Source organism: Bison bison, unplaced genomic scaffold (assembly GCF_000754665.1).
Source record: "Bison bison bison isolate TAMUID 2011002044 unplaced genomic scaffold, Bison_UMD1.0 scf7180017864180, whole genome shotgun sequence".
NCBI lineage: Eukaryota > Metazoa > Chordata > Mammalia > Artiodactyla > Bovidae > Bison > Bison bison.
In genome coordinates, this window is record NW_011494752.1 from 7,255,478 (window position 1) to 7,266,432 (window position 10,955).

At 44.1% G+C, this 10,955-nt stretch overlaps 1 protein-coding gene across 1 annotated transcript in view; it reads right to left on the reverse strand.

The window, feature by feature from the left end:
- Positions 1-10,736, reverse strand: part of ANKRD40 (ankyrin repeat domain 40) — a 19,534-nt gene extending 8,798 nt beyond the window's left edge. Inside the window, exons 1-3 of the mRNA XM_010842835.1 lie at positions 10,301-10,736; positions 3,725-3,873; positions 2,538-3,023 (exon numbers count right to left, since the gene is read on the reverse strand). Coding sequence (XP_010841137.1) covers positions 2,538-3,023; positions 3,725-3,873; positions 10,301-10,434 — 769 coding nt within the window. The 5' untranslated portion in view covers positions 10,435-10,736. The remainder of the gene's footprint in view (positions 1-2,537; positions 3,024-3,724; positions 3,874-10,300) is intronic.
- Between the last annotated feature and the right edge of the window lie 219 nt (positions 10,737-10,955).

The window sequence follows — 10,955 nt, forward strand, 5'->3', positions numbered from 1 at the left end:
GCTGTTGCTGCTAAGTCGCTTCAGTCATGTCCGACTCCGTGTGACCCCATAGACGGCAGCCCACCAGGCTCTCCCATCCCCGGGATTCTCCAGGCAATGACACTGGAGTGGGTTGCCATTTCCTTCTCCAATGCATGAAAGTGAAAAGTGAAAGTGAACTCACTCAGTGTCTGACTCTTACCGACCCCATGGACTGCAGCCTACCAGGCTCCTCCGTCCATGGGATTCTCCAGGCAAGAGTACTGGAGTGGGGTGCCATTGCCTTCTCCGCATTCAGGCATGACCTAACTCAAATCTCTTATACACAGGGGAAGTGACAAACAGATTCAAAGGATTAGATCCGATAGAGTGCCTGAAGAACTATGGATGGAGGTTGGTAACATTGTACAGGAGGCAGTGACCAAAACCATCCCAAAGAAAAAGAAACAAAAGAAGTCAAAGTGGCTGTCTGAGGAGGCCTTACAGATAACTGATTAAAAAATGGGAAGTGAAAAGCAAAGGAGAAAGGGAAAGATATACCCAACTGAATGCAGAGTTCCAAAGAATAACAAGGAGAGATAAAAAAGCCTTCTTAAGTGAATAATGCAAAGAAATAGAAGAAAACAACAGAACAGGAACGATTAGAAATCCCCTTAAGAAAATCAGAGATACCAAGGGAACATTTCACACAAAGATGGGCACAATAAAGGACAGAAACAGTAGGGACCTAACAGAGGCAGAAGAGATTAAGAAGAGGTGGCAAAAATACACAGAAGAACTGTAGAAAAAAGGTCTTAATGACCTGGATAACCACAATGGTGTGGTCACTCACCTAGAGCCAGATATCCTGGAATGCGAAGTCAAGTGAGCCTTAGGAGCATTACTGTGAACAAAGCTAGGGAAGGTGATAGAATTCCAGTTGAGCTATTTCAAATCCTAAAAGATGATGCTGTGAAAGTGTTGCACTCAGTATGCCAGCATATTTGGAAAACTCAGCAGTGGCCACAGGACTGGAAAAGGCCAGTTTTTATTCCAATCTCAAAGAATGGCAATGCCAAAGAATGCTCAAACTACCGTACAATTGTGCTTATTTCACATGCTAGCAAGGTAATACTCAAAATCCTTCAAGCTAGGCTTCAACAGTACTTGAACCGAGAACTTTCAGATGTACAAGCTGGGTTTAGAAAAGGCAGAGGAACCAGAGATCAAATTGCTAACATCCATTGGATCACAGGAAAGGCAAGAGAATGCCAGAAAAACATCTACTTCTGCTTCATTGACTACACTAAAGCCTTTGACTGTGTGAATCACAATAAACTGTGGAAAATTCTTAAAGAGATGGGAATACGAGACCACCTTACTTGTCTCCTGAGAAACCCGTATGCAGGATGAAGCAACAGAACTGGTCATGGAACAATGGACTGGTTCCAAACTGGGAAAGGAGTATGTCAAGGCTCTATATTGTCACCCTGCTTATTTAACTTATATGTAGAGTACATCATGCAAAATGCTGGGTGGATGACTCACAAGCTGGAATCAAGATCACCAGGAGAAATATCAATAACCTCAGATATGCAGATGATACCACCCTAATAGCAGAAAGTGAAGAAGAACTAAAGGGGCTCTTGATGAAGGTGAAAGAAGAGAGTTAAAAAGCTGGCTTAAAACTCAATATTCAAAAAAAAAACCTCAACATTCAGGACTTCCTTGGTGGTCCACTGGCTAGGACTCCAAACTGCCAGTGCAGGGGGCCTGCATTTGATTCCTGGTCAGGAAACTTGATCCCACATGCCAAAACTAAAGACCCTGCATGGCACAACTAAGATCCAGCACAGCCAAACACTTTTTTAAAAAAAGGAAAAAAAAATAAAACATTCAAAAAACAAAGATCATGGCATCCAGTGCCATCACTTCATGGCAAATAGATGGGGAAGAAAGGAAACTGGCAAATTTTATTTTCTTGGGCTCCAAAATCACTGCAGACAGTGACTGCAGCCATGAAATCAAAAGATGCTTGCTCCTTGGAAGAAACGCTATGACCAATCTAGATAGTATATTAAAAAGCAGAGATGTCACTTTTCTAGTAGTCATGTGTGGATGTGAGAGTTGGACCCTAAAGAAGGCTGAGCACCGAAGAATTGATACTTTGGAATTGTGGTGCTGTAGAAAATTCTTGAGAGTCCCTTGGACAGCAACGAGATCAATCCAGTAAACCCTAAAGGAAATCAGTGCTAAATATTCACTGGAAAGACTGATGCTGAAGCTGAAGCTCCAATACTTTGGCCATCTGATGTGAAGAGCTGACTCACTGGAAAAGACCCTGATGCTGGCAAAGATTGAGGGCAGGTGAAGGGGGTGACAGAGGATGAGATGGTTGGATGGCATCACCAACTCAGTTGATATGAGTCTGAGCAAACTCCAAGAGCTGGTGAAGGACACGGAAGCCCTGCAGGCCTTAGATAAATCCTATCCCCACTCCTGAAAAAAATAGGAAGTAAAGAACTAGACCCCTAGACAACTTTGCCCTTTTCAGAGGCTACTTGCTGACGAGCGGTTACCTTGCATATTAAATGGAAATGCTCCAGTGAAGAAAAATGGCTGGAATGCTGGCGCTGGTCCTGCATATGTCCCATTTTGAGGCTCCAGAGACATTGGTGGCTTGGACGGGACAGTAGAGAACAGGGATCGAGTCTGACTCACTGGTGGCTGACAAACAGGCCCCGGTTTTGTGCTTTCTGGTGTTCTAAGTATGGCAGAGGGGGCAGACACATCCCTGTTCTGAACCAGTGCCAAAGAGGTGTGGTCCCGTGGGAAGGGCCCAAGCAGGGGAGGTTCCCCAGGGGGCAGCAACGGAGGCGAGCCATCTGCAGGGGGTGACGCAGGAGGTGTGGAGGGGCCCCCATTCTGTAGCTGGGCTGGATCCTCTGATGCAGGTGTATAGATAAAAGGGAAGGCTGGGTTGGCCAAATAGTTGGGAACAAAGGGCAGTTCTGACTCCTTCTTCAGCTGGGGGTGGTCATCGCTGTCACCATCATCATCTTCCACTTAAAAAGATGAAAACACAGAACACTTACATAGTCCTTTAAAAATGAGCAAATAAAGGGACTTCCCTCATGGTCCAGTGGATAAGACTGTGCCTCCCAATGGCAAGGGGTGCAGGTTTGATCCCTGGTCAGGGAGCTAAGATCCCACATGCCTCTTAGCCAAGAAACCAAAACATAAAACAGAAACAATACTGCAACAAAGTCAATAAAGAGTTTAAAAGTGGGCCACATCAAAAAAAAAAAAAAAAAGAGATTTCACACAAAAGAAATTACGAAGAGTCTCCTGTGAAAGCTAGTGTCCTTTGGTATACGGCAAATATTTTGGTCAGTGTTTACTGCAGGGTTTTTGTTACCATTTCTATCTCCTTAAAGTTTACAGATAAAAAACCCAAAACTTTATAATGTCTGCCTTTCCAGAAACAGCACGGAATAATTATCTTGGCACAGTAAGGCTATCTTGTTTCTAGAAACAGACTGGCTGTTTAGCATCAAGAATATATACAGGGGATATACATATATATTTAGATACATACATACATATATATATAATTATGACTGATTCACGTTGTTGTTGGCACAAACCAACTCAACATCTTAAAGCTATTATCCTCCAATTAAAAAAAAACTTTTTTTTAAAGAATATATACAATGATACCATAAGTCTCAGTTTGACAAAATCAAGTTACCTCAGAAAGACTCACCTCCCATAATCTTCCTAATTTCTCTTCTTGATGTTAATTGGACGGGCATTTCTCCCTTTGTGGTAAGAATCTCTTTGTCAGCTCCTGATTTTAGTAAGTAAGAGACCACCTGACCGTGATTGCGCTTACACGCCCAATGTAAACAGGTCCTATGCCCCAAAAAATAAAAAACAGAGAATGAAAAGGTGGAGAGGTGATCTGGGATTTCAAGTTCTACTCATCAGTAAATAAATATATGCAAGCCTGTTAGAGTTCAGCTAGAACTAGAAAATCAGACTGGTAATTTTAACTTTTCTTTTCAGGAAGCACATGATGGAAATATTTAATATGCTTAAAATTTATTTTTAAATTTCATTTCTGATCCTTGGAAAGAGCTAATTTATCCTAGGAGCTTTATTACAACGGCTTCCAGAAGGCTGGCTGCCTGGCTGGCTAGATAGCTCTAAAGATACTACTCAGTGTCCCTCATTATATTGTCCCAGTCTCTGTAAAATATACTCTTACATGGCCATCTTCCTTTTAAGAGCGTACCAAAACTCGCTTCATGTGCATCAAATGTCACTTGAAGATGAAATATTATCAGGCTACTAACCATCTCTCATCTGCAGCTTGCTCTGCCACTAAAATTATTACTACAGCAGATTCCTGTCTGAATCTGTTACTCTTTTGCTTTTTACTTTTCTTTCCTTCACACATACACAAAAGGATTTCCATTTTTAAAAGTTCACTTCTCTAGTTCTCTCCAGAAGGCTACAAACATATTCTCATTTGCTTAAATACAAGGCACTACACACATACTTTTAGTTCCTAGAGCATCTGAAAAATATACATCAACGGCCAAAATTTTTGAGAACTCTTCTGAAGTATTAAGATTCATTTAAGGAACTAATTGTTTACTATTGTATACTTAGGAAGGAATCATGCACCATCTAAAAGAGCTATTATTTTAACACTGCACAGAAACAGGATCAGCGTGTTGGCCAAAATTTCATCTTAACAGAGCTACTAAATTCATCCCCATAGAAGGAAAACACTTTTTCTCCCTCTGTTTTGAAATGTCCTCATTCACCAACTCTCTAATTGAACTGAGATAAGTATCTTCAGAGCTTTTAGACGAATATAAATATGGCAAAGAATAGAACATATGTTCAATAGTAGAGATTAGGTCACCCACTTGAGAAGTATAACTGTCTAGAAAGTACATTTGGTTCCAGGAAAAAGCCAATTTGCCCTGGGTACCTCAAGATTTATGACTTACAGAAAGCCAGCTTGTCTGATGTTTCAGAGTGACATTTGAAACTATTCATTAGAATCAGATTATCAAAAAAAAGAACCAGATTATCCAGGTGCCTTTAAAATGTACTTCATCATAAAAAGAATTCCAATTTGGGGAAAATAAAAGAGTCTTGATATGGACTTCTAAAATATAAGCTCCATGAAGATAAGGAAGTATCTGCTTGAATTTACAGGTACTTAATTGATATTTGCTGAATAAGTGAACCAAACAAGGTGGACACTGCTTAGAGTAGAAGGATCCTGTATATTCTTGATTCTGGGAGTGTGTTTGTGTATGGCCGTCTTGAACACTTGAAAAATGAGTAATTATAATAAGCATTCAAAAATGAATAGAACATGATGAGAAAAATGTGTTCCTTTTTGGAAATAAGGTGTTCACTTGTAAGTAGTAAATCACTTGTTCACAACAGACCTGAGAGTGAAGGAAGCAATATCGGATCTGAGACATTTTTGGACAAACCAACTGCTGAAGTATCACCACGTAAAGTGGGGCTAAGTCAACACAGCGCATCCCTCATAGCCCTGTACCCTGAGTGATCATTTACAGTCCAGATGTGGGGGGCTCCAGGCAGCCATAATTCACAGGCACTATAGCCAGGCAGTATTTTCAACTTCTTCATGAGCCATTATACTTGTTTCTTAAAGCCAAGGGGTATGCATGATACCTGAATTACAACTGATGTGGGAGCTCGATCTCTGAACTTCAACTCTTTAAGCTTTAAATTTGAAGTCAGAATATCCTATCAATGCTGGGAAGTATTGATATTTCAGACCAGAAATCGGAAATACGGACATCCTATCAGTGCTGGTAAGCATTTCAGACCAGAGGCATAAATTTCAATTGTGCAGAAATTATGGTTACTGGGCAACTAAAAATTAAAAGCAGTAACCATTCTGCTTTTCTGTGCTACTGACTATGTTTTCTGAGGGTAACCTTTATATCCGATTACCTGGCACACTGCTTAATTAGAAAAAAGAAAAAAAGTTTAAAAAGAAAAAAAAACAAAACCAGAACTTCTCTGGTGGTGCAGTGAATAAGAATCCTCCTGTCAATGTGGAGTGCTAGGGTTTGGTCCCTGGTCTGGGAGGATTCCACATGCCTTGGAGCAACTAAGTCTGTGACACAACTACTGAGCCCATGCTCTAGAGCCTAAAAGCCACAACTAGTGAAACCCATGCACCCTTAAGCCTGTGCTCTGTAACAAGAGAAGCCACTGCAATGAGAAGCCCTCACATCCCAATGAAAAATAAAGCAACAAAAACCCAGCACAGCCAAAAAAAAAAAAAAAGTTAACACAGATATAGTACTTTACATACTGGACATTATTCTAAAAGCTTTACATGTATTAATTCATTTAGTCCTCTAAACAACCCAAGTTAAGTACTATCATCAACACTCTCCGGTGATCTAGTGGTTGGGAATCTACCTGCCAATGCAGGGAACATGGTTCGATCCCTGGTCCGGGAAGATTCCACATTTTACAGGGCATCTACGCCAGTGCGTGGCAACCTCTGAGTGTGTGCTCTGGAGCCCGAAAGCTGCAACCACTGAGCTTGAGAGCCGCGAATACTGAAGCCAGCATGCTCTAGAGCCCCTGCTCTGAAACAAGAGCAGCCACGGCAATGGGAAGGCCTTGCATGGCAACAGAGAGGAGTCCTTGCTTGCTGCAACTAGAGAAAGCTCATGTGCAGCAATGAAGACCCAACAAAGCCAAAAATAACTCAAAAACAAACAGGCAAAAAGAAAATTATCCTACTTTACAGACGAGGAAACTGAGGCAGTCAGCAAATAAGTAAGACAAACAGTATGGTACACAGCAATTGCGTTATAAGGACAATAAAGTAAGGAAAGGGATTAGGGAATGCCAGAGATAGTGGAGGGGCATGGTACAAATTTAAATTAAGGACCAATTAAGGAAAGACTCATTCAGTTCAGTTCAGTTCAATCGCTCAGTCATGTCCGACTCTTTGCGACCCCATGAATCGCAGCACGCCAGGCCTCCCTGTCCATCACCAACTTCCGGAGTTTACTCAGACTCACGTCCATCGAGTCAGTGATGCCATCCAGCCATCTCATCCTCTGTCATCCCCTTCTCCTCCTGCCCCCAATCCCTCCCAGTATCAGAGTCTTTTCCAGTGAGTCAACTCTTCGCATGAGGTGGCCAAAGTACTGGAGTTTCAGCTTTAGCATCATTCCTTTCAAAGAAATCCCAGGACTAATGTCCTTCAGAATGGACTGGTTGGATCTCCCTGCAGTCCAAGGGACTCTCAAAAGTCTTCTCCAACACCACAGTTCAAAAGCATCAATTCTTCGGCGCTCAGCTTTCCTCACAGTCCAACTCTCACACCCATACATGACCACTGGAAAAACCATAGCCTTGACTAGACAGACCTTTGTTGGCAAAGTAATGTCTCTGCTTTTCAATATGCTATCTAGGTTGGTCATAACTTTTCTTCCAAGACTCATTCAGGGGACATCTAAGCTAAGACCTGAAGGAGGTGAGGGAGAAAAAGCATTTAAATGAAGAGAAGAGAAAACACAAGGGCCCTGAATGAACATTGTGCCTGGTGTTTTGTTTTATTTATTTTTGGCTGCACTGGGTCTTGGTTGCTTCAAGGGCTTTCTCTAGTTGCAGCGAGCAGGGGCCACTCTCGAGTTGTGGTATGTTGGGCTTCTCATTTTGGTGGTTTTTCTTGTTGCAGAGCACTCGCTCTAGAATGCTCTGGCTTTGGTGGTTGGGGTATGTGGGCTCAGTAGTTGTGGCTCATGGGCTCTAGAGTTTGGGCTCAGCAGCTGTGGTGCACAGGCTTAGCTGCCCCACAGCATGTGGGATCCTCCCAGACCAGGGACTGTCCCCCGCACAGGCAGGCAGATTCTCAACCACTGCACCACCAGAGCAGTCCTGTGCCTGGTGTTTTCAGGAAAAGCAAGAAAGCCAGGGGAGAGAATGAAGGGAGCAAGGGGGTAAATCGAGAGATGAGGCTTAGAAATAAAGAGTGAGGGCTGAGGCACAAGGATTTGAACTGTAGGACCCTGTGGGCTTTTCCTCTGTTCGAGATAGGAGCCATTAAAGGGGTTTAAGCAGAATTAAATGATCTATGTTTTAAGTCTGGATTCCTCTGGCTGCTGTGCTGAGAAAAGACATAGGATAGGACTGGTGAGGAGGCTACTGCGTTAATCCAGGTGACAGATGGTGGCTTTGCACAAGAGGTGTAGTGGCAGAGCTAATGAGAAGCGGTCAGATTCTAACTACATCACTGCTAGTGAAGCTGGCAGGATTAGCAGCTTGACTGGATGTGGGTTGTGAGAGAAAGACAGAAGGCAAGGAGTGCACCAAAGATTCTGGCCAGCCAGTGCAGCTCAGATGAGGACTCAAGCAGGCTGGGGACAGTTAGGGATATGAGGGAGACCAGGAACTCAACCCTGGACATGTAGAAGTCCTATTAGGTATCTTCCCCCTATTAAATCTATGAGAGCCTCTTCATAGTTCAACAATCTTGCATTTTTCTGAGCATCTATTACGTGGTTAAGAAAGTATGGTTTCTAAGACTCCACATGACCACTGCAGAGGACACGAGTTCAATCCCTGGTCAAAAATTAAGATCCCACATGCCCCGAGGTGTGGCCAGAAAAAAAGAAAATTGTGTGGGGTGGGAAGGAGGGTCCAGAGGGAGGGGACATATGTATATCTATGGCTAATTCATGCTGATGTATGGCAGAAACCAACACAACATTGTAGAGCAATTCTTCTTCAATTAAAAAGAAAGAAAGAAAAAAAAAAAGAAAGAAAGAAAGAAAAAAACGCATGGTTTGGAGGCAGATGCTGGGTTTCATTCCCAGCTCCATTAGTTACTGTAAATTCTTGGGGAAACTACTTATTCAGTTTTCTTATCTGTAAAACAAGAGGATAACATAGCTCTGTCCCTGAGCCGCTGTGAATGAGATGATACACATAAATAAAACATTTGGAACCTTGTTCGTACTACAGAGCAAGCTCAGTAAATGTTACCTATTTATATCATGCTGCATTTCCTTAAATGCTCACAACTCTTCTGAAATAACTAGAAAATGAAGTGACTCTGGCAAGGTCATATTGCTAAGCAGGAATGGAGAACCAGCACTAAGTCCAGACTTGTTCTTCTACACAACACTGCCTCCCAAGGGCAAAACAATGATTCACAGCTAGTGAACCACACAGCAATGCTAGAAATCACATACATAGAAAAGCACACACAGAAACCACACACAGAAAGCAAGCTAGTTTGTAAACACTTAAACAAAATAAAACAAAAAAAGCAGTTTCTACTGTTTCCTGGCTTTCTGAACATTTACCCAGGCTGTTTTCTTTGGGGTAAGTTGGTGATGAATTTGTGAGGAAGTAAGGAAACTGTGATTCTGGTCCTGGCTATTAATAGTTGTGGGACCCTATCTCCAATGTCCCCTTTAGTTTTAAACTGTATGATTCCATTTTAAAAAATAAAACATTTGCAAACTCACTTTAATTCTCAGCTAGCAAATAGCCTGGTTAAGCATTACTTGGATCAAATAAAAAAATTTAAATGTGAAGAGAGCGGAATACCACCACATTCAGTAACTCAATACAAAAAAATTGACCACCAGCACTTCTTAAAATGTGACTCCTGATTTAGTTGGGAAGGACTCAATCACTGGCAGGCATCTGAAGTCTTGGATAAAGTCTCATATTTGAAACTGTTTTAAGAAAACAAAGCAAAACATTATATAGGATTAATGAATGAGCCTTCCTGCCACAGGCAGCTGTAGGTAGCAGCAAATCACTGCTGCAGTAAGACAACAGAGAAGCAGAATAGGAATGCAAGTGATTTATCTTCCCTAGTCTTGGGAAAAGAAATCGTGCTAGTTTGTAAGATCCACGTTTGCTCAACTGTTCATGCTTTTTGCTCTGCACAGATGTGTTCTTCAGAGTACTTCCAAACTCGAACTGGGGTGAGCTCCAAATGAGGGTGAGAGTAATCAGCACCTTTCGAGACACGTTATGGGGGTGGGGGTGGGGTCGGCTGGGCACGGGGCGCCAGGGTTCGGGTGGGCGCTGCCGGCGCAGGACCACGTGGGCCGGGGTTTGGGCACGACACGCCGCACACTCTCCGAGGCAGGGGGGCCAGTGCTAGCCTCCAGAGCGCACAACCTCGTTGGCTCTGGGTGCCGGGCCACGCCTTGGCGGGCTTCCGGGGCTGCGCTAGGCCGAGGTCGCGTCCCGGGCCGGATGCTCTGACCCTAGGCCTCCCCCGCTCCCCACTTACCAGCCGTTGACCTCATTTTGGGAATTCACATCCACCCCGCTCTCCACCAGTTTCTGCACCTCCCGAATGTCCCCCAAGGCCGCGGCCTCCCGCAGCCTCTCCTGCTGCTCCTTCTGCTCGAGGAGAGCGCTCATCTTTCTCTGGCCCCAGGCCCCCGCCAGGGCACGCCCGCCCAGCCCTGGCCGGTCAGCGCCGCCGCCGCCGCGGACCACTCCCCGCCATGGAGAGACCGCGCGGGGCACAGCTGCCCCGCTCGCGCTGCAGCCCGTGCCCAGCCAGGGGCCTCCGTTCCCCTTTCGCGGCACGCCCGCCGCTCCCCTGCTGCTCCCGGCCCGCGGGCCTAAGCCTCCTCCCGGCCGCGCCTCCCACAGGCCGGCTCCGGGGGAACCTATTCAGAGTGACAACCCTGACCCAGATATTTTCTGTTCCTACCCTCCGCGCGCGCGAGGGCTGGCTGTTTATGTAACTGCTGCACAGTATTATCTACCGTGATTCACCAACTATTTTTAGACCTCCCCACCCCGCAGCTTCCAGAGAGGAGGACAGACGCGAGGGAAGGGAAGAATGCGTATTTGAGAGCCAGGAAAGCCTAATCCTCTGGAGCAGGCTGTTTACCACGCATCAAAAATAATTGGTTTAAGAAAACAGACAAAAA